Source organism: Nothobranchius furzeri, chromosome 1, assembly GCF_043380555.1.
Source record: "Nothobranchius furzeri strain GRZ-AD chromosome 1, NfurGRZ-RIMD1, whole genome shotgun sequence".
Lineage (NCBI taxonomy): Eukaryota > Metazoa > Chordata > Actinopteri > Cyprinodontiformes > Nothobranchiidae > Nothobranchius > Nothobranchius furzeri.
In genome coordinates, this window is record NC_091741.1 from 59,892,089 (window position 1) to 59,916,947 (window position 24,859).

General features: G+C 39.3%; 1 protein-coding gene across 4 annotated transcripts; it reads left to right on the forward strand.

Moving 5' to 3' along the window:
- The first annotated feature begins 320 nt into the window (after positions 1-320).
- Positions 321-24,405, forward strand: LOC107382796 (basic helix-loop-helix ARNT-like protein 2). 4 transcript variants are annotated; one of them, XM_054739501.2, is made up of 17 exons: positions 321-499; positions 14,396-14,498; positions 14,649-14,687; positions 14,770-14,811; positions 15,654-15,811; positions 15,881-15,963; positions 16,568-16,660; positions 16,958-17,075; positions 17,158-17,307; positions 18,482-18,719; positions 19,126-19,232; positions 19,357-19,507; positions 22,492-22,547; positions 22,677-22,788; positions 23,339-23,441; positions 23,519-23,615; positions 23,777-24,405. In XM_054739501.2, the coding sequence occupies exons 1-17, from the start codon at positions 454-456 to the stop codon at positions 23,938-23,940; spliced, it is 1,860 nt and encodes a 619-aa protein (XP_054595476.2). In that variant the 5' UTR covers positions 321-453; the 3' UTR covers positions 23,941-24,405. The 4 variants fall into 4 exon arrangements, with proteins under 4 accessions (XP_054595476.2, XP_054595478.2, XP_054595477.2 ...); XM_054739503.2 differs by having other exon boundaries at positions 23,339-23,420; XM_054739502.2 differs by having other exon boundaries at positions 23,342-23,441.
- Positions 24,406-24,859: the final 454 nt, after the last annotated feature.

Here is a 24,859-nt window from a genome sequence, read left to right on the forward strand (position 1 = left end):
CGCTTTCGACACAGTCTGACCTCCTCGATCCATGACGATTCCGTCTGTGATGAACTCAAACCAGAGCAACATATTCTTTATTTAGTTTAAAAGTTAATTATCCTTTCATATTTAAAATATAAAGTACCATGACTTTATTTCATCGGGAAATTTTGATTGAATATGAACAGAGAAGCGGTTGTAATTCGTCTGAATGAACAACAAAAAAACCTGTTCTGGTCCGACTTACCCCTCACGTTTCTACCCTCCCCCTCACAGACTCACGTGCCTTTGTTTGGGAAAAAAAAACACTTCACGGGAGGAGGAGGTAGAGGGGAAAATGAAGTTCATTATACAACTCGCCGGCCCTCCTAAGTTCCCTCCGTTCCTCCTCCTCTCCTCAAAACTACTCCAGCTGGAGGCTCGGTATGCGCCGCGGAGCTCCGTAGCTTCACCGGGTACCAGTCCGTAGGCATGTCGGCCGGGGGCTCCGGGGGAACGGCAACCAGACCTGCGGCGGGTAAGCTTCACCTGTCCGGGTGCCAGTCTGTGCTGCGATTCGACTAGAAAACCAGTTTCACCAGTGTTATTGGAGTTTATTTACCACTTTTTGAAAACTCGAACAAGGTGTACAGTTAATTGGACTTTTCCCCGCTTTAGTGAATTAGTTGGTTTAGTGACATCGAATTTAAAGTCGTAAACGACACAAGGATTTTTATATTCGACTGTGACGTTCGGCAAAGACTTCTGCGGCAACAAACCTTTATCCATCTCCGATATAAAAATGCCGGTTGTCGGTTAATTGCTTCGTTGCGTGCTTACGTGATGGTCGGTCTGTTTTACGCACGTGTTTTACGTGCTCGTTTCCGACTGCGTCGGGTGCGGAAATCACGGAACTACGTCACAGTAATCATAGGGACGTGATTTTTTTTCTCGGGTTCAATTCAGCATTTTACCTTTGCTGGCTTAAACCCCCAAGTAATTTCTACACATTAACCATCCGACTGAAGAGTTTAAGCGTATTTTCACAACCGGACTTGAGCTACCGGAGTTTATTTTATGCACGTCAAGCGGTTTCAGCTCGTTCTAAAAGTGGGTCAGTAGATCAGTGGAGCAGCGCTGCCTTCAGTGTGCAGCAGGGGGAGGCAGCTAGACTACCCGGAGAAGCTTACCAGCAGGGTCAGGAAAAAAGAACCTAAAAAAAAAAAAAAAAAACTACAGAAGCATGCAGGAATGTCAAAAACTAAGCCTCAACAATCACTTTACATTATGATGACATCATCTTAAAATAAAAAGATGAATGGAAATCCCTCTGATAAACATCAGGTTTATGAAGTGCTGGTTGTAGAATAATGTTAAAAGTAGCCAAATGTTGCCATATTTTACATTTTAATAGAAAACAAAAAATATAGAGCACATTTATTATTTTCTACAGGAAATGTGTCTGTGACTCACAAACATGCAAGACAAATAAAGGTCAATGACAACAAAATCACATTAAGACTATATTAAAACATGTTATATAGATTATGTAGGTTGACTGAGATGAATATGATTAAAAATAACTAAAGATCCATTATTACTAGCTGATCATCATTTTTGTTAAAGAGAGTGAACACTGGCTCTTAAATAAATGCACCCAGCTTATCATTAGATATAGAAGTTCATTTATGCACCTTAGTTTAAGACATAGTCACATGTTAAGTCTCAAAGTCTTGAAGCCATAATTATGAAATCAATCAGTCAATTTATTCATAAAGCTCCTTCCTGCCACCAATCAAGGTAGCCCAAGGTGCTGAACACAATACAATAGAAAAGTAAGATAAGAAAAAAAAATGCATTGAGTAAAATTGAAAAAGACATTTCAGTGAACCCTGTTTGCCAATGGAATAAAAACCAAGCAATACTTAAGAATATCTACATTAGAAACCACGCATCACATAAGAACAACAGAACAAGCCAACATAAAAAAACAAACAGAAACAGTTTCCGACCACCATACGATCATGACAGCACAATTTCAGCAAGTCACCTAAAAGACAATGACCTCAAGTAGTGATGCAGTTTGGCTTTAAAACTCCAAAGGGAGGTAGATTGCTTAACATCACCAGGAAAGTAGTTCCATAGTTTCTGGGCCATCACAGCTAACGCACGATCCCCACGAAATATGCACTTAGTTCTTGGGACCACCAGCAGGTCACCATCAGCAGAGTGCAGGGATCTAGATGGAACAACATATATCCTAAGAAGCACTGATAGCCTGCCTCTGTCAGTGCGCCCCAGGGCAGCTGTGGCTACATAGTAGCTCATCACCATCAGTGTGTGTGAATGGATGAATGATACACTGTAGTGTAAAGCGCTTTGGAGTCCTTACTCTGAAAGGCGCTATACAAGTGTGGGTCATTAATGAGGAGTTGTTCCTGCATGGATGAAAACCAAAACCAGTATTTTAAACTCAATACGATGCTTTACAGGTAGCCATTCCAGTGCATGCAGAGCTGGTGATATATGATCCCACTTCCACAATCCAATGCAGTCAAAGTCAAAATAATGTTTCTGAAAGTCAAAATAATGTTTCTGAAAGTCAAAATAATGTTTCTGAAAGTCAAAATAATGTTTCTGAAAGTCACAAGTTTCAAATGAACAATTATTTAATAAATATTTTTACCATTAGGCCATTAGGTTTAAGTTTTAAAAAACATAATTATGATTTTGAAAGTCATAGTTATCACATACTTTGTGATCATAGATATATTTTTTTCCAGTTTTTTTACAATACAATGGAATAGAATACATCTTCATTGCCCACAAACAAGGAACATTGAATTCACATGTTTCCTAAAAAATTAGTTTAATGCCACCATATTTGTATTTAGATAAAAATAGGTCTAGATTTAATTTTACATAATCAGATATAATTCTTAATGTAACGTTTTGTAAGTGGTCACAATTAATAAACTGTTAATAAATATAAAGGTATTCAACAAGTACAACACGGATTCCAAAAAAGTTGGGACACTATACAAATCGTGAATAAAAACTGAATGCAATGATGTCGAGGTCAAACATGGAGTACGCACAGCTGCACGCAATCTCCGCTTCAATTAAATTAAATTGGAGACTAACAAGAATGTTTCTCAGCTGCATTTTAGTCACATCCCGCCCTCACCACGCCCACTTACTGCCATAAATAGTCAATGCAAAGTGCCTTGTGGATCTCATACATATACATAAGCTGTCGCAGCGCTCCGCCAATGACATGGCGACCGTAGATCAAGCCAGATCAAGGAAGTGCAATTTCACAGAAGAAGAAATTCAGGTACCTGTGGGTGAGGTGGAGAAATGAAAGGAAGTGCTTTTGCAAAACTAATAAGAGAAAATCCACGGAGTGGCACAGCGTTGCTGAAGCTGTCAATGTTGTGAATTCTTCAGAGAGATCTGTGGCGGATATAAAAAAAATGGTCCAATCGGGATTCGATCACCAAACTCCCAGGTGAAAGTCACGCGCGCTAACCAGTCAGCCAAACAGAGATCTCCCTAGTCCAAGAAGCCAGCGCACATGATCAATCAGCTCACAGTGACAGGACACACACTGTCACAGACGCATGAAATTCTGTCTCAATCTGTCCCCCTGCTGATATTCTGCATTCCGTATTCTGCGCTTCAGGCTGTGTGTGTGTGTGTGTGTGTGCTAGTGCGTGTGTGTGAGTGTGGACGCATGTGTATGTACAAGCACGTGTGCACGCATGTGGGGGGTCTTGTTCTGTGTGAAAACGAAGCAGTACAAGTGATAATGATGCAGGATTTCATTATTTTATCCTTCTCAGCAGCAGCACTGCAGGTGCTCTCCATGTCCAAAATGCGCGTAAGCCAGGTCCTTAGTCATCTTAAAGTTGCGCACATTTTTCCGCTAAGTTTTCTTTCATAAATCCCAAAGTTTGCGTGGAAAGTTGCTTACGCAGTTTTCTGACCCCATTTTGTGCGTAAGCAAGCTTGACAAATGAGGCCCCAGATCTTATTTGGCGCATCATAAAGAGGAAGGTGCGACAAAGAAGGCCCAAGACGATTGAACAGTTAGAGGCTTGTATTAGACAAGAACGGGAGAGCATTCCTATTTCTAATCTTGAGAAACTGGTCTCCTCGGTCCCCAGACATCTGTTGAGTGTTGTAAGAAGAAGGGGAGATGCCACACAGTGGTGAAAATGGCCTTGTCCTAACTTAATTGGGATTTGTTGACACCATGAAATTTTGAATCAACATATTTTTCCCTTAAAATGATACATTTTCTCAGTTTAAACTTTGTTCCATGATTTATGTTCTATTCTGAATGAAATATTAGAAGTTGGCACCTCCACATCATTGCATGCAGTTTTTATTCACGATTTGTATAGTGTACCAACTTTTTTGGAATCCGGTTTGTACAATGTTCCATAAAAATATGATTATTGAACCTTTAATATCCGATTGACACTGGAAATAGGTACTTGGGTAGCCAAGGAACCAATACTTACCAATAATTTGACAATGAAGCAAGAACATAATTTATAAAAATCTATTTATTACTATATTTCTACGACTAATGATTATACAGAATACCTGTAGATAAATGATTATTCAAGGTAAAATTAATAACCAAACTTTAATGAAATATTATCTAAGATGTTATTAAGAGTCTAATTAAGTGTCTTAGTAAAGAATGTGATATCTGGGCTTATAGGAACAATCTGGCTGAATCTAGTGATGTTGGATTAGTTATCAAATTAATCTTAACCCATTCAACGCCAGTGTGCAGAGCTACGATACTTGTGTGATGAGAGTTCTCGGCGATCCACCTGGCCGCGAAGTCGTCTCGACCAGGCGCGTTGTGGTTATCAAAGGTCGTAGTACCTTTGACTCCGCACGCCTGGTCAAGAGATGCACTCTGGGCATCTGCTGGCGGCTCACAAGCTGTTTTGCATCTGATGAAGTTGTTGCAGGTTAAAACAAATAATGGTTGTTTTGGTTCTGAAAAAAGGTGGTTCTATGCCGCTATTGTGAGATGTGCTGGATCTCACAAGAGACAGTGTTTAGCATTTTGGCGGGAACTCGACAATAGAGGAAGCGACTCCCTCTTTAAAGGGTCCATGTTGGACCAATCAGAGACCTGGAAATGTAGGAGGCGTTAAAGTCCCTTGACGTCTCATTCGTCCTAAGAGGCTTATTAGAAAATATTTCTCTTAATATATGAGATCTAATTATGATATAACTGTTATTGTTAATATACTGAAATGATATGTGACATGACTTATCATAAAGTCATCATGAACTCATCAAGTTGATTCGTTTGGTGTATTTAATATCTGAAATAATGCATTTCAACAAAAAACAGTTATTTTGATTCATCTTTACTGTCATGCAATCAAGTCTTATTAAATTCACTTTAGGTGCAACATTCATTGGTCTATTATTATAATTAATCTGGAAAGTAAGAAAAATCATTGTATAAATAATAATAACAAAACACAAGTTTAATAAAGCGCTTTTCACAACAACTCAAGGATGCAGAATAAAACAGGATATGATTTTTTATTAAGGTTATAAAGTTCCGTCTTCTCCAGGAGACATCTTGTGACTTTCAGCGCAGATAGATGAAGCAACCAAGGCTTTGTTATGACTGTTTCCCAGATGACAAGGTCATAAACAGCATTTGTTTTGGTTTGGAAAGCACACAGTTTCTCTGACAAAGTGAAGATGGCTGGACAGTGTAATGACCCTACACCGCCTCTCTTACACTACACTAATGTTTCACGATGAATATAAACATATGAATTTCACTTTAAATGTGTAGAATTATACAGATATGTCATTCTAAACATTAAAGAACTAACATAATAAACATAGTGGTAATCCTAAACGGTCTACCCTTATATTCTAGTTTGATTTTCGAGGTTTTACTTTACCATCCGCATCCTTTACTGTTCCACTAGATTTGGCTTAACAGTATTGAACGAAAAAAAAAAGATTGTTTGCATAATTTTCAGTGCTGAATATTTATTGCTAGATTATTTCTAATCTAAATAGACATATGTTAAAAAGAAGCTAACACAAGGGGTGGATGATGATGATGATGATGATGAATTCATGAAGAAACCATTTTTGGTCACCTGCCCTTGAAATCATGTTCTTTTGGTCATTACCCAAAAGCTCCTGGCCTTATAGGTGAGCACTGGATATGGCGGGTGGAAGGGGACATTTTCAGACCCAACTAATCAAAGGGGAAGGCGCAGTTGAACTTTACTTTGTCGTCTGAGCATCTGAAGTTTCAATGGGATTTATGCATTCTACCCAAAGACCTGTAGGGAGGTGGCATCGTCGTCAAAGAACAAACATGATTGACTCCTCCCGTCTAGACTACTGTAACACACTCTTAACACGTTTAACAAAAAAACCCTCGATCACCTTTAGTTGGTCCAGAACTCTGCAGCGAGTCTCCTAACTGGAGCAAACAGAAGAGTTCTCATAACTCCTATTCTGATGTCTCTACACTGGTTACCCGTTAACTTTAGAGTTCATTTTAGAATCCTGACTAGAGCTGGGCAGTAGGGCCTAAAATCAGTATCACGATATATTGAAGATTTCACCTCGATAACGATAAATGGACGATAACTACAGGTATGCACAGAAACTAAAGTTGTCCATTAGATGGGGCTGTCACGTGTACCACCTTGAGTCACATTTTGATATGACTCAAGGTGGTACAGCTTCTTAAAGGGACATGAACGTTGTCAACCTACACACATCTTTTCATTTTTTATTATCAAATGTACTGACATGAGACAAATTATCTCGATAAGAGTCAGAAATTTTGATAATGATAAATTTTCGATTTATTGCCCAGCACTAATCCTGACTATAACTTTCAGGGCTCTGCATGGTCAAGCTCCTCCTTATATTACTGAACTGTTAAAGCCTTATGCTCCAACCCGAGCCCTCAGGTCCACACACCAGAACCTTCTAGAAGTTCCATAGACCAGATATAAAAGTCGAGGTGATAGTTCCTTCCAGACTGTTGCACCCCGACTTTGGAATGTTTTTCCTTTATCCTTACGTAGGATTAATAGTCTGGACACTTACAAAAACAGCTAAAGACCTCTTTATTTAAAGCTACTTTCACATAAAGCTTTTGTTTTCTTATTTTTAACTCAAATTTGTAATCGTCTTTCATCTGTTTATGAAATTTTGAGTAGATTTTTTCTGATGTTTCTGTTTCTGTTTTGAGATCATTATGATTTTATGACTTTATGTTTTGTTTTGATCTATGTGAAGCACTTTGTGATTCCATGTCTCTGTGATAAGTGCTATATAAATAAAATGCACTTACTAATTTCCCAGTCCTATAGGGCCGACACTCTAGCCGCATCCCAGCTGCTTCATACTTTGCTGTAAACCATCCCAACAAAATCTGATGGTCGTAGCTAGGTCTTAGCTTTGACCCTAACCTAGATTAGGGACTAAAATGTGTTGTACCGGTGGATGACCTGCTTGTCAAAGGGTTAAAGTAGGTTATCAGTTTGTAATCAAGTGTTTTTGTTTTCATTAGTTGTACCCAATGAAAGCACTTATTTTAAAGTTATTAAGGTGAAAACAATCAAACACTTAAAAGTAGACACATGCTTGTAGGTCATATCACGAATCCCTGTTTTCACACAGAGTTTAACAGCTTCCTGTCTGTGATTCAGTAACCATGCACATCATGCAGCACCATTGGTGGGTAATTATTATTTTTTGGGTGTGACTCAGAAAACTGACCGTCTGTATGGCACCACCTAAAGCAGAGAGGGCCATTTCAGTCAGCTGGCGGGGTGTCCAGGGAATGTGTTACCTGGTGAGAGGAAGTGAATAACGTGACAAGCAGCATCAGCAGCATATATTGGCGGTGGGTGGAAAAAACTCCTATGTTTCCAGTTCTGAGCCACTGATGACCCACTAAACTACACTAGAGTGATATAAAATAATATTTACTAAAATTCACTTTGTCGGAGTCCAATTGAATTCCTCTGAGGATGCACAAGCTGTAGATGGAAAACCATGAGCACACTGGTCAGTTGGGGTCAGTTGGCCCATGGCACAATGTTCTTTTTCTTACATGGATGTCACAATTTAAAGTATGTAGTCCTGGGAAAGAAGTAGGTCAGTGTTATGAGGTAATATAAGAGTTGGGTAAGAGTACAGCCCAAACCCTGTTTGCTCTCACATGCCTTTAAAACCCCCCAATCTTCAGCACAGCAGGAGGGATTTGGCACCATTTACTGGCAGCAAAACCAGTAGCATCGCTTACTGAATTCATACAGAACAGAGGAAAACATTTAAGTCATAGTCACGATGTGTGAATGAGAAGTGTAATATTAACAATTTTGTCTGATTTAATTATTGATTTTAAAGTTTTAAAGATAGCCTTGGCCCTGACAACCTCAAAAACAAGTGATTTATGAGTCACCTCATGTGGTCCACATCTCCGCTCCACATGCTGAAAGGGAGTGGAACCAATGTAGCTATCCCTATACCAGTGGCGTATCCCTAAGACTGCATTTTGGATCCAAACCCACCAAATCTACCCAACGTGACAGCAGCAGGGCCTATGCTGAGCTACCTGCTACTAGCTACCTGCTACGACCATCCAGGCAAGCGAATAGGCTCAGCTGCAGCTACTTCCCAAGATAACAGTTGTTGTAAGGCTTGGGAGGAAGGTGGAGAGCCACTACAATTATCATACAATCTAAGAAGAGGTCAAAGCAAACCAGTGTTACAGAAATGGAGGAAGAATTAGAAGAGATAAAAAAAATCTTGAAATTTCTTAACTTATGAGACAGAAAATATCAACACAACAAACAACAATAATGAATCTGATGCTGGAATGAAAAGACCTATGGAAAGATAATGAAGAAAAGGACAAAGGAATAAACACACTGGAATATTTAGAGCTATCTACCCGAATGATCGATCTGATCACCTCAGGCTTAGATATAAGGCTGTGTACCTATGCCAGGGCAGCGGCATCAGATGAAGTAGCAAGTGAACAGGATCTGGAGTCGATGGCGCAACAGCTGGTGTGGTTCATGAACAGCAAAGGATTTAGTACAGCAAGGAGGACGTAGAAGCCTGTCATCCGCATCATCACAGATGACTCAGACCAAGTATCATGATAAGATTTACAAACAAGAGACAAAAAAACGGCGTTATTCAAACAAGGGAGGAACTTAAAAGGGACAAACGTATATACTGTATAAACCAACATCTGACAAAGAAAAAGTATGACATTGCCGGACAAGCTAGACGGCTACGTAAAGAAAACAAGATCCAAGCAACCTGGACATCCAACTGCAGGAAATTCATCAATTTGAATGGAACTCCTGAACAGGCCAAAGTTCTCCAGATCAGGGAATGTTCTGAACTAGACAAGTATATTTGATATATCATCAGATAATAAATAATGTAAATCCTAACTTATACTTCTCTAACAAAATTTCTCATAACTGCAAATATTATCAAGATGAACAATGAAGGTATTGCTAAAACCCGATAATATGCCGCATCTAAACTGCTGGAGCCTCCACACAAATTCTGATCATTTTAAAAATATGGGAATTTAAAACTAGATAATTATCAGATGTAAAATCAAAATAAAAATGATAAACACACTGCTCTACCTTAATTGATAACATTTTCACAAATGTCATGAATATATCAAATAGACTACTTATTAATGATATCAGTGACCACTTGCCAATTTTTGCATCTTTAGAATTTAGAAAGAACATGAATAATAGAAGCGATTTAGTTGGAAAGAAGATCAGACCGAGATCCGAATTCTCAGTAAGGGCTCTTAATCAAAGTCTCTCGGAACAAAACTATGTTCTTGGAGAAATTAATGTGAATAAAGCATATAACTATTTTGTTGACATATTTAAAGAACTGTATAATAAATATTGTCCTGTAAAAACATGTACATATACAAATACAAAAAGAATTAGTCCATGGTTGACAAACACCACTAATAAATGCGTGCAAAATGAAAATTACTTTGTACAAAATACATATGAAGAAGAGAACATTAGAACCTGAAATAAAAAAAAAACATTAAAAACTCACTAATGTAAAAAATATACTTTAGAAATTTGATCGAAAGAAATTAAAATATTAAGAATGGATTATGGACTGTTAAATCAAGCAATTAACAAGGATTTTAAAAATGCTGCTTTCCAAAATTATATAATTAATGACAACGATATGTATTGTCACTACATTTTATGACTATTTTGTCAACACTGGACCGAAACTTACCTCTAAAATTGCCAAAACAAATTGCGATATATACAGTACAAATACATATAATAATGCATACTCTTTATTTCTAACACCAACAATTGAAAATTAGATTATCAAAATATTTATTAATTGTACAAACAAGAAGTCTACCGATTGCAATGCTCTTGTGGGGGGCCACAAAGAGGAACTTGGCCCGTGGATCGCCTGCTGAGTACCGATAATTTAAACAGACTAAAATATGAGAGAAATAAAAACTCTTGAAAAAAAAGGTACAAACGGGCTGTTTACTTGTTATAATTCAGATAGATGTAATATAAAATCTGTAGACCACATTGACATGTCTCCTGGTCCAGGAAATACTTGACTTTAATCCCTTTATGGTTGATCCTCCAGAAACAGGGAGATTAACCAAACCCCACAAGTTCTGACAAACCCTTAGCTCTAACCATGTAGAATGGGCCACTGTCAGTCAGGATTGGGACCAGACGTTGATCAACATTGAGTCAGGGTTAACTGGAGATGAAAAGAAGAACAAACACTGCAAATGTTGCCTCATCGAATAAACTTAATGTCACTGTCAGTAAAGGTCTAATAAAATGCTTATCACTCTATTTCAGACACCATAGAAGCAGTGGCGGACTGGTAATCAAGAGAAACAGGAGATTTCCTGGTGGCCTGGCCGTTAAACTGGCCCACTCAGTGATTGCCGGTCATGAAGTGTGTAATATCTAAATGAGCAATCCGTCATGCAGCTCATCAATCTGCTCTCCTGATGCTCACACAAACGGAGCTATCTGGGCACAAAGACACCCCCTACTCTCACTTTGTCAGGGTCTGGCAAAGAGCTGCAGACACCCCCCACCCCCAGAGTGGCTACAGCACCACCGCACCTTTGGCCTCAGAGGCAAAATGGACCTAGACTGGACAAGAAAGGTGGAGCAGAAAAGGAGAGATTGAAAAAGAAGAAAGCTCTGGCCACAGATGTCCAGCCTGGCCTGTATGTGATCATGTTGGGAGAACCGGTTTAAGGTGGAGTTTTTGGGCCAGTTTAATTATCGCGCAGCATCATGATGATCAGGTTCTGATGATCAGATCATCATTTAGGGACAGAGATCAGTGCATTGGACCGGTACCAGCACCGCCGCCACTTCTAAATATAACCTTTCAGCATGTCAGCACTTTTCTAGGGTACAGTGTGTAACGGAAAATTTTCCAGGTATTCATTAGTCGAAATCTCAGAGATTTTTGAAAAGATATCTGTGTGTCCTCTAACGTCAGTCATCCGCAGTCTGGCACGAGCTTCATGAAGGGCCGCATTTTGCGCAAAAGGCGCATCACCGCCGCGAGGTGCACCGCGCGCCACCATCAGCTCAGGCAGAGGAGAGGAATTAAAGGTGTTTCCCCACACGTACACATTCCCACAATGACTGACAGCAGCACCAGCTGACCAACCAGTGGTTAAACGCTCTTGACAGGCAGGTACATCCACGGAGGAGAAACAGTTTCTATGGAAATATGGATCGTGAGCCAACACAAGACATAAAAGGAGTGTGTTTCACTTGAAATTTTGTGGCCATAAACATCCGGTTGCTGCTGATCATGAGACAGATGAGATGATAATTCTGACCTGGACTGATCTGGATTAGATTTCACATCAGCCCTGATGATCATTTATGACATTTCTTGTTAAATGCATTAACCTTCACCTCTGGCTTATTTTGTCTTTGGTCCATAGCCTTTAAACCCCTAGTATTATTATTGGTGCTTATATGAATATTATGAGGAAAATTTAGCAATGGGGAGAGCCCCCCCCCCCCCAACAAAGCACACACACACACACACACACACACACACACACACACACACACTTTTTTATGTCTCTGCTTGTGGTGTGATTCTCTTGACCCAGACATGTAGTCTGGTACCTGTTAGTCTCAAGTTCAGGTGGATGATGGTGTCTGGCCTATTTCATCTCATGTGCAGGAGGCACGTTTAACAGAATAAAATAGAATTTCAGTTTATGCAACATAAGCACAGATTATAGCAGCAGAACACAAATATTTATATTTTAGAGGAAAGAATCAGGGCACATGTGAAGTTTTAATGTAGTTGTTTTACACTTTTACATCAGTAGGCGCCCAACCTGACTCACTTTTAGTGTTTAGCGTGAATTGGGCGGTGGCCTGGGATGGTTTCAAAATTCCCGGCTTGAAATAATGTCCCAGTCCGCCCCTGCATAGAAGCACCTGACAAACAGATCTTATAACACTGAAGCAGCAAAACATGAAAGCCAATAGCTGAGCCATTCTTTAAACTTTGTGCACTTATCAAATTAGCTATGTTTGCCCTACTTCTCAGGGGTATTTTTGTTGGAGTTTTTCATTGGAAATTAGACCTAAAGTATTTCAGCAGACAGAGAGAAGGGAATCCAACATTGCTGATTGAGTTAAGCTACATTATGTCATATTTTTGTAAACCTATAATCAGTTTTTTCATTTCCTGACAATATGATTGAATGTAGTATATTTTCCACAATTGCATTTAGAGGTTGCTTTTCCATTAATTTTGAAGGAGTCTGGTGTGGTAAAACTTCAGGTTGTGCTTGTGAGAGCGTGTTCTGTAACGTTCCGTAATCATGCTAATGTGTTTGTTCGATGCCAGAATTATTTTAGTACCCTTTACCCTACCTCGTCCTTCAGCAAGGTGAACACAAACACCACAAAGCCTCACGAAAAAAGTGTAAAACTAACTAGTTAGCTTGGTGACAAATGGAAGCCTAAGTTTTCTCCCTTTCCGGTCGGCTCATGGGTCCCAAGAATAACGAAACAATGAACGCAGGTCAACGGGGCAAAAGAGCTATTTTCTAATCCACTTTGCCTTACGCCCTGAATCGCACATATGTTGTACTTCAAGTTAATTGAAAAGTAATGATGTGTGTTTTAGACAGACCAATGTGTTTTTTTTTTAAGGCCGATGCCGATACCAATTTGTAAAGATTTTTGTTGCCAATGGGCGATATCTAAAGCTGATTATTAAGGCTGATATATATAAAAAAATACATATATATATATATTCATGTGTATATATATATATATATATATTCATGTGTATATATATATATATATATATATATATATATATATATGTATATATATATATATATATATATGTTTTAGGTTTGCTGGTGGTTCATTACACCAGCCTGCAATATAGCAGCACAGTGCATGCACACCGCTGCCATTCCTACACTAGAGGTGTGAATCTTCACTTGTCTCCCGATTCGATTACGATTATTGGGTCAACAATTGAATTCGATTCAATATCTCTATGCATCACAATGCATCATGATTATTTCATATGGATTTGTCTTCATCGATAAATAGAAGATGTCAGATAATTGCTTTTTTAAAATCAAAAACGTGTCTGACACAGCCTGCCTTCCCCCAAAAGCTCTCCATACACAACAGTCCTTAGGACAAAACATTTTAAACTTTTAAGAAGATTTGACAAAGTAAAAAAAAAAAAAAATCTGTTTCTTCACTCAACAGTCACACCTCAGTCTGAGAAAAACCTGCTTTGCAAATACTCACATAATCTGAAAAAACACACTGAAAACCTATAGGACACGTCCAGTTCTTGCTTTTAAGTTATAAATACATGCATGCTGGGTTCAGGGGCCACAAAGAGGTGGCCCGAGGGCCGCCTATTGAGTACCGCTGGTCTAAACCATTCGAGTAAACTTGAGTCAACACAGTTTATGTTCAAATATTATCAAATTCAAACATAACAATGGTAAATTAATATTTATTACCTGGTCTATAGTCATGCAGGCAAATGTTTTTGCTGCTGCAACCCAGCCAGCTCACGCACAAATGAGCACTTGAATTCTCAGCAAACTATGCAGTTCTGCTTTAAAGACAAAAATAAGCCCTGCCTCTTTTCAGTAAACCATTTCTGTGCTTTTAAATTTGCATTACATAGAATCCATGTTGCTGCTGAATGTCTACTTCATTCATTTATTCAGAGTATAAACAAATCTGTCTGAGCTGTTACAGATGTTTTAGTTGGGTTGTTCATCCATAGTGTCCTCACCCTTATTTCTATGTATCAGATCATGATGCAGATAAGGAGGAGGAGGAGGAGGCAAGCCAAGCAGGATCCTTGATGCCAGCTGTTGGGACACAAAGGAAACGAAAGGGAGACACAGAGGAAAGGTCAGAGACTCAAGTTCCTGAAGACGATGTGCTGTTTTTGAGGATAATTCAGCCTGGGGTCATTTTACTCAAATGTTTGATCGTAAATGTTTTACTGTAGAATGGGCTGTTACTTCTTATGGAGTGTGAAAATTCTCTTTGGTTTTACAGGCAAAGCATCAGCTTCCAAATAGATGATGACCTCAGCAGGTAAGCTTGAACCCATTCTTTCATAATGTCATAAGGAGATTTGCAGATGGATAAAACAGAACTTGGATCATTTTATTTGCAGATCTGAAGGAGAGGATCAGCAAGTCAAAATGAAGTGCTTCAGGTGAAATTAATTTACACATAACAACAATAAAAAGTTTAACACCCAGAACAACATCCGTGCAAGATGGTGTGTATATTGAAGTGATTTGATTGGTAAGGAGCTGGCATGTCTAGATCTGCCACCAGAGAATGTAGGCGATTGTGTCCGTTATTGACTAGCAGTTTTATCGGGTTGTTCTGGAGTGTCTAAATGTGACCCCACACAGAAGATGCTCTGTATGCATATTAGATGGCATTACCAACACCAGTTTGTTTAGCATTGTGGTGCCATTGTATTCTTTTACTGCCTTTCATGTAGAGTCCTTAGAAGCACTTGAATAGAAGTAACAGTGGGCTGACGTTGAAACCCTCAGAAATTTTGTACCAAATATTACAAAATTCCATGAAATCTGAAGTATGAAGTACAGATTTCATAGTACTCATATGATCCTGTACCATGTCTTGATGGCTGGAGTCAATTAGGTTATGGGTTCACTTTATTATGTGTTGGCTGACATTAACGCCAGAGCAGAAACAATGAGCACAAACGGGTAAGGACCACCAGTGTGCCAGTGTAGCTAACATCTGTATTTAATTTAATTTGATAGTAGATAGAAATCATTAAACTCTTTCATATAATCTTGTCTGGTTGTTTAATGTTTTTAGGTCGGTGAATGTAATATTCTGCCTTCACTTATACAGTAGTTTTATCATTAACTTATATTTTAAACTTCCACACTCTTGAATATTTGCAGTAGAAGCATCAGATTGTGTGTTTTTCTGTAACTAGATTTAAGGGTCAGGAACGTGCATATGAGCCCTTCCCTCTAAGTTCTGTAGACTGATGGAACAATATGTCTACAGGGTGCCTCACTGTCAGGCTGAAAGGCGACGAAGGGAGAAAATAAACAATCTCATTAAGGAGCTGTCTGCCATGATTCCTGCCTGTCAGCCCATGGCTCAAAAACTCGACAGACTCACTGTGCTGCGGAAGGCTGTACAACACCTGAAAGCCCTGAAAGGTAACTCCTAACCCAGGTTTAAATTCTGTAACATCTGTTTGCTGAGTTTAAATCTTTTGTGTATTTTAGCTGGAGCGCGCGGTACCTTTACAGACTCCACCTGCAAGCCTTCCATCCTGCCCCATGATGACCTTAGGCAGCTTTTGCTCAAGGTATATTCTGATCTACAACCCCGATAGTTCATTTATAGTAAAATGTTATTTAAACTCCAAATTCCCATGAGTTGTGGACTAGAATAATCAGAGAAAAACGCCTGTACACAGAGATTCTGTGGATGTAAAACAAGCCCATATCATGAACCGTCCACCACCATGCTGAAAGCTGATATGCTGAGCTTTCTCCAGAGTGCCGCACGGCGTTTTGGACAGATCTCTCAAACTTATCTCTTTGACCTGGCTTTTAATATTGGTTGATCTGTGCAGCTATTCTTTTACCTTTAATCTATATTTACTGTGGTTTGATTGCTTGACTTTGTAGTTAATGTTTTAGCCGCAACCTGTCATTTTAGTCATGGTTTTATTGTCTTATTTGTCTGCTTTTTAACCCTTTACTGTGTTTTATTTCTGGGTGTGTGGTGGCTGCATTGTCATGTAGCTCTTTGGGTTCTGCTGTTACATTTTGACATTCTGAATGAAAAACTTTACAGGTTCACATCCTGAGTTCAACTTAACCCTGTATTTGTAATCAACAATCCATTTCACACCTTACTTCTCTTTTGCTAATGTTTTAACAATGTCTATATTTTTCTGCCACCAGGCTGCAGAAGGATTTCTACTAGTTGTAAGATGTGACCGAGCGAAAATCCTGTTCATCTCTGAGTCTGTCTCCAAGATCCTCAACTTCAGTCAGGTTTGTTGTTGCGAAAACTCTGGTTCCCTCTCACAGATCATAAGTTTGCATGTTAGGTTAATCACCTGCATTATTGCATCCACGTTTGGATAATTTCTAAATAAGTAAACATAAACATCATCAATTCTGTGCATCAGTTTTACTGCTTTTACCATAACAGCAAAAAAAAAAAAAAAAAAAAAAAACTGTGTGGATATCCAAGAATGACTGATTGTGTGTGAACAAATAAATCATTTTAGTTGATCTATTATCGCACAAATTGATAATGAAAACTTTTTTAATGTTTTTTTTTCACAGTTGGAGCTAACTGGACAGAGTTTATTTGATTTCATCCACCCCAAAGATATCACCAAGGTGAAGGAACAGCTTTCATCCTCTGAAACGCTTCCTCACCAACTTCCCTCTGATGCATCGAGTAAGCCCGATCATTAATCTGCATTAATCTTAAAACAGGAGCTAAAAGCTGTGAGTCCCAGGTGCTTTGTTTCTTTGTGTAGCCAGGGTCCAGGCTCAGGAGGAGACCCCTGTCAGGGCATCCCGCTTGGCCAGTGGAGCTCGGCGATCCTTCTTTTGCCGAATGAAGCACAGTCGAGTCGCTGGGAAAAATGAAGACCAGCACTCACAGCCTGGTGCCTCCAAAAAGAAAGGTGGGTGTGGAGTTTAACGTCCTCCTTGGTCCTGAAGCAGCAAAGCAGCCCCAGACCATCAAACTACCACCACCATGTCTGACTCTTGATATGTTTTTCTGAAATGCAGTTGGTCTTACTCCCTGTTGTTGGTAAACATGAGACTGGTTTGTGTTGTTTTCGTTCAACAGAGGTTGAGAGACAGGTCATGTTGTAAGATGGGTTATTTTATGTTAATCCTACAGATCTGACAGTAATAAGGCTGGAGCTGAACTCACTTTCCAAATATGATTAATCACAGTTAATTCATGATTTAACAAGGGGGTGAAATACTTTTTAATGCAAGGCCAGGAAGCTTTATTCCCTTATACTAATTAATTCATCATTAGAAAACTACATTATTTTTATTTAGTGAACTTTTGTTTCATTTTCTTTTTCTAATAGTGAAATTTGTTTGCTGATCTAATAAATTAAAGTGCGAAAAAAGTAAAAACCAACCAAACTTTCTCTTTAAACTCTTTGTTTGTTGCTCACCACATACACTATCGTGCACAGTGTAATTATGTTCCTTAGCCACAATATAAAGTTAAACTATAAACCTGATTACAATTGTAGCATGGTGTTGGTCACCACCTTGCGGCAAGGCTTCACTTGCGATTTAAGGTGTCAGTAACCTTCTAGGTGCCTTAATTTTCATTTTCAGCAGAGGAGCACTGTTTTCGGGAAATCTTGTGTGATTTATGTCTGATTACAGAGGATCTAAAACTCTGTTTAAACAGGGGCCAAAACTACAAACCGAGCCAGACTCTGTCAAATTCCTTTATGAGGTGGGGACATAAAAGTCCTGCGGTCCAGATGTTTTATGTAGAAATATTTAAATGCTTGACTCTTTTTTTTAGTATTTAGATTTTAGAGCAACATTTTAGTTTAATTTTAAATTTTAAAAGATTCCAGTAAAATTAATTTCCCATATCTTCCTTTCTCTTAGCATCTTTTACTGATTATTTATAGTAAATAAAATACCAGAGGACATCAAAAGTGTTTTAAAAGCAATGAGACCACAGAGGAAAAAGAAGAAACAGTGAAAACATTTAAAAAAACAAGCAAAGTGATCTAAAGTGAAGCTCCAGTCTAGCTTAAAAAATTGGGAGGGATGTGGAGCGTTTTATTTCTGAGTTTTGCTTTCTGCACACAGACTCTTCCAGGTACTGCACCCTCCACTGTACCGGATACATGCGCAGTTGGCCGAGCAGCCAGCTTGACCCGGAGGGTGACGTCGCAGATACGGAGACCTCCAACCTGAACTGCCTGGTGACCATGTGCCGCCTCCACCCTCACATTTCCCAACAGTCCCCTAAAGGCGTCAACGTCAAAACCACCGAGTTTGTTACCCGTTGTGCAATCGACGGCAAGTTCACTTTTGTAGATCAACAGTGAGTTTCCAGTTCCTTAACTTTGTCCGTCTGTTGTTTATCACATCAGTCATGGATTTGTTCTAAATGCACGGTTCAGCTGAGAAAGGAACGGCAGAGGCGAGTTACGTTGAGGAGGCCTCGGAGCGTGACTTTTGTCAAATCGGCTGTCATGGAGATAATCCTTTCTGTCTTTGCCGTCTTTTCTCAGAAGAAGCTGTGCATCTCGATGACATCTCTTCTCATTCGTTGGGAAGTAATTACACAACACCAGTTCTGTAAAGTCAACCAAATGTATTATGTGTCGCTGTTAAACGTAGCAAAAGAGGCTCTTGGGTCATTTTCATGGGAAACATCCTTAAAGGCAGGAGGATATAGGGGAAAAATCAGAGTGGCTACATTTGTTCTTCATCCTGTCTTTTTCTAGAGCCACAACAGTCATCGGTTATTTGCCGCAGGAAGTTCTAGGCACCTCGTGTTACGAATTCTTCCACCAGGACGACCTGCAGCACCTCGCGGGGAAACACATACAAGGTGAGGGAGCAAAGCCAACGCTGGTGAAAGTGATATAAAACTCAGAAAATGTTGCATATGACAGCAAAGAGGAGATAAATGTCTTGCATCAATCTTTTTCTTGTTTTGTGTTGCATTTCTGCAGTTCTTCGAAGCAAAGAGAAGGTTGAGACACAGAGCTACAAGTTCAAAACAAAATATGGCTCCTACGTTTCTCTCCAGAGTCAGTGGTGCTGCTTCACTAATCCATGGACCAAAGAAGTTGAGTTCATCGTGTCTGTAAACAGGGTCATCTCGTAAGTGAATTTAAATACAACCACTCAAAAGTCACCAAGTTCCTGTCTGCCTGCCAAATGAAACATGTTTGTAGGCCAGGGATTAAAGTTTTCTGTCGTGGCGACGGAAATCCGTCAGTTGGAATAATCAGAAAAAAAGTTCCGTCAAAATCTCTTCTCGCGCTCGCTTGGGTTTAGTAGTGTCTCTCTCTCTCTCTCTCTCTCTCTCGCTCGCTCTCTCCTGTTGCTAATTGAAATGCGCACCGATGTTGAAAAGCATTTCTCCACCGTTCTCCACCGCCCAAGCTGCAAAAACACGCTCATTGCTCGCTCCCACGGTGCGCACAAACACAAACAGCGCGCGCTCCAGGCACTGGGATTCTGACAGAGCCAATAAAACATCAGTGGAACAGGTGAGCTGCTGAACAAGCGTAAGTTCCTAGAAACACTTTCTATGCCCAGACTGTAGTGAGCTGTTATTTATAATTTTATAATTAATATTAAGTGAATGCAGTAAACCCACAAATGTTAGAAGATTAAATATTATTAATCATATTATTATCAAATATAAATAAGTATAACAGATTACTAATCTTAATTGAAAAAATGATATTAATATGTTTTATTTTAATATTGATTATATTTAATTTCTAAGGTTTGGATGTCTGTGAACATTACAGAATATTCAGATTGGTGTAAAGAACATGATATTATTAATAACAGGTCATGATCTAAAGCTGGTCTGAGGTATAAAACTCTGCCCTGGGCCTAAAGCCCTGCAGATATATTTAGTTTCTATAAACACCAACAACAAATAAATAACAGCAGCTGGATTCTACTTTGTTGCTTAAATTGAGGCCTAGTCCACACGTAGCCGGGTTTTTTTAAAAACGAATATCCGCCCCTCCAAAAACTTGCATCCACACCACCTCGTTTAAAAAAAACTCTGTCCACACGTACCCGGATAAATACGTTGTTAAGGACATGCCAGACCTGTAGGCGGCAGTACTTCCCCCTTTCTTAACCTCGTCCTTCGTCTGTGGTCTTCCGCGAGGAGCAGTAATTCCACTTGCAAAAACAAACAAGCAAAAAGCGCTTGGACAATTGATGAAGCGAGCGCAGCTCTGAGGGCATCCATGCTGTCGGCTAGTGTAAACACAGGTCGCACACGTGATGTCAGCATTTTTTTGTCGCAGAAAGTGACGTTGCAGACCTTAAAACTCCGGTTTTGTCTGTCCACACGCAGACACCCAAAACGGAGAAAACGCAGATCTTCACTTTGGCCGGGGTTTTTAAAAAGATCCGTTTTCGTGTGAAAAAACTCCGTTTTCATGTGGATGACAGGACAAAGCGTAGAAAAATATCTACGCTGTGGCAGATCCCCGGCTACGTTTGGACAGGGCCTGAGTCACATAGTTTTGCAAGTTCTGCAGCTCACACGTTCAACATGGAGCTCTGCCAGCTGATTGGTTCTTTTGCTATCTAGTGCAGTTCTGGTACTGAGCAGCATGGATGCTTCAGCGGATTTCACTGTAGTCTGTGTTCATAATGGATTAAGAAAGGACAGGAAAACATTGTTAACTCAAATATATCATTATAATGAACACGTATAGATACTTTATCATACACACCTACCAGCCTGTAACTCTACTTTCCCTCCCAAAAATGCACCAGACTGATGCGTTTAAATATAAAATGTCCAATAATTTTTTTCCAGGGGGCATGCCCCCGACCCCCCTAGAGTACTTTAATACTTATCATCTTTTTTACCTCAGAGAAATCTCAACACCCACACTTTTAAACACTGTGTTTGTGAACGGGTTATTCCAAAATTTTCAGAAACAAGAATACTGACCTTAAAACCAATCAAAACCCGAATAGTGGCTGCGTGTAAACAATGTGAAATGCAGTCTAAGCCTATAGCAGCATAACTACAGAGATAACTCTGGATAACCTAGCCTTTTAGATGGAGGCATGTTGGAGGCAGGGCAAGGGAGAGCCGTCTTTACCGACTGTACACTCAACCTCCCTCTACTCCCCCACTTGTCCAGATTTAGGCTAACATCAGATTTTAACCATAGGCCCTATCAAATAAAAATGTTTTAAGCCTAGTCTTAAAAGTAGACAAGGTGTCTACCTCACGGACTAAAGCTGGGTGGATGTTTGAGAAGACAAAGCAGATGCACACAAAATAAACTGGTGAACTAGTAGTAGTACATTCTGTGTTAAAGACGATAAGGAGGTAAACTCAGGAGAGGGAGAATATCTAGTGGGTAGCAGCAGTGTACTAGCAGATGGCCCGACTATCACTGCTCAGCAGAACATCTGTGTAGCTTCTCTGGAGAGAAAAACACTTTTAGAAAGCATAAAGATAAGTCATAAGTCATATCTGTTCTCTCTTTCTCGCCCTTAATTAATGCCAAATAAACACCGATTTATCAAGTGTCAGAACGCTGTGAAGGTGAGCACCCAACCCCTGAATGATCCAGAGGCAGTCAGGCACTAGACTTTAAACTAAACCAAAATAAATAAATAGAGATAATCCAGAATTTACAAAACTGGAACAACAACAAGGAACCAACAAAAATATGTGAAGAATGAGAATCTTAAATAAGACTGAGGGAGAGACCAGGGATGGGTGAGACTCCTAAACAAAGAGTACTGTGGGAAACTAACACTGGGAGAACTAAAGAGTAACACTGGGAGAACTAAAGAGCTGTAAGATAACAAATTGAAAATAAACTAGCACAGGTGACATAGCAGAAGAAACCAAGACAGTGGGGAACAAATGAAATGCTAAAAAGAACAATTCACTCAACTAAAATCAGGGAGCTAAGGAAAAACACTAACTACCCTCACAGATGGAAACCAGGAGGCTGGGGACATTGATGACATGTCTACAAACCATTTATTAGTCATTTATATGGAGAGGCTTATCATAAAGTGGTACCAATACATTTTAATAATTCAGTTAAATGAGTGAAAATCCTCCCTTACACCAACAGGGGGCCTGCTCACACAAAACATGAAGAGGAGGCTGGCAGCACTAAATCACTCCATGGTAAGAAATTAGTGCAGTGGTGTGTGTGTGTGTGTGCGTGTGCGTGTATATATATATATATATATATATATATATATATATATATATATATATATATATATATATAGTGTTTTTTTCTGCTTCTACCAGAGGACACACAGCAAATACCAGAAATTCCTGGCCTGTCCCGTAGAGTGGGCACAATGATCTACGCAAGCAGCATCGGGACACAAATTGCCAATGAGTTCATCGAGTCCTCCAGGTATGATCTGTTCTCTGAGTTTTATCACACAACAGTATTTACATATCTTTATAAGCCCCAGATCTATGTTGAGACTCTTATTGTGTAGGAATAAAAAAACTCTTAGTTCTGCTGTGGATACTGAAGCAGGTAGATGATGTCTATATTAAATGTATACATTTTTGCATGACAGTTTTTTTTAATAGAGATTGTATATTTACTCTTTTGTCAACATTTTTATTTTAATGTCCACACTACATACTTGTATTTCTTTCTTCTAATCATAATTCTCCCTGGTGGTAGATTCTTCGCTGCCATGTTGCCCAAAGATAAAATGGCCGCGTCATCTTCATAGAAATGAAAACTTGTGTTTCATGTCTAATCGCAAGCCACACAAGTCTGTTAACATTGTTTGTCGTTACACTTTTAGATAAAAAAACAAACAAAATAAAATGAGTCATAGTTCTAACAGTACAATAATTTAAAACTACAGTTAGATTTAAATCAGATTGCTTCACTACGTTGAACATAAGTTCTTTGGAGACTTAGAGATTTCCCTCATATGTGTTAGCAGAGCAAACTCATCTCCTTCAAGCGGAGCCTCAAGTCCGTTTGGTTCTGTCCAGGAGAAATGCCCAGAGAGCAGCAGGAGCGTGAGTGACCCTGCAAAGGCAGTGAGTTGTTATTCATCAGCAGGTTTGAACAACATTTTATTAAATATTTGTCTCTTTTAATTTTTTTTTTTTTTTAGGCTTCCAGTCGAGAGGAGGCAGCAGGCAGCTCTTCAGAGACCCAGACGGACTCGAGGACAGCAGCTGATGCTAGAGCTGTGATGTCTGAGGGCACAGGTAAGACCAGCTGGATTTTCATCACTGAAAACTCTTTAATATGTAAATCAGAAATTAGACCTCAGTGGGGGAAACTCAAACTAAATGTTTATGTGTCATACTTGGAAACAGATCATCAGCATGACTTTAGGTACTCCTTTGTGGTGTTTGGTTTGACCCAGGTGAGTCCATCCAGCTTGCAGAGGACATGGAGAGCATGTTTGTTCCAGGACTGAGCAGCTTCAGCAGCGACGAGGCGACCATGGAGGTAATTGTGAGCCTGCTGGAGACGGACATAAACATGGGTCAACCTGGAGACTTTGAGGATTTAAACTGGCATTTCTAGAGGGACTCTCAGCTCCTCTTTCATGTTTTTGTGCCCTTTTTTCACTTTTCGCTCTTCGCTGAAGACTTACCTAGCCAAGTGCTGCCACTGGACTTTTACCAAATGCTGCAATGTGTCTTACTTGAACACAGCCAGAGATAATGTGCTATTCTGTTAGGTCTGTGACTGGTGCTCAAGGGAATGTGAGGTTAAAGGCCTCCGAGAGGAAATGTGTCCACATCAAGTAGAAAAAGGCTTTCCATAAATCAACGACACATTCGCTCGGCTGCTAAAGGGGACCAAAACGAAGAAGAATCAGACTCTTGCCATTTGCAGTGCTGCTAGAAGAACTCTTCATTCTGTTTGAGTCCTTTGGTCAACAAGAACTGCAATGTTTCCTTTGGTGTGCTGTTAGATATCTTATTTTTTTTTTACAGAACTTTCATTGCAAATGTTTCAAGCAAAATAAAAATCGAATTACATTCAGACTGATGTTTTCTTTAAAATTAAATCCTGAGTACGGAAAGGTAATTTACTCTTTATTTTCTTAACAAAGGGTTAATTTGCAAATGCTAAATTGCCACATACTTCTTTGAAATTCGCACAAAGGGTAATTGAATGAGGAAAGGGAATTTAGTTATTTTCTTTTACCAGTTTTTCAAATTTCTACAAATGTTGAGGAAATTAGCTCTAAACAACCAAGCAGCAACATACTGAGTTGTGAGAGCGTATGCCCTCACAAATTTCTTGTGTTTTTTGTCTTTAAAATATTTCAGATCAGCAAATATACACATCAGAAAAATAAAACAGAGGAAATACAGAATGCAAATAAGTAATAATTTAATTTATTAAGACAACAATGTCATCCAAACAGCCTTTGCTCTGTGTGTAAAAGCAACTGAATCATTAATTAAGTGTGAAATCACTTCATCAGTACTTG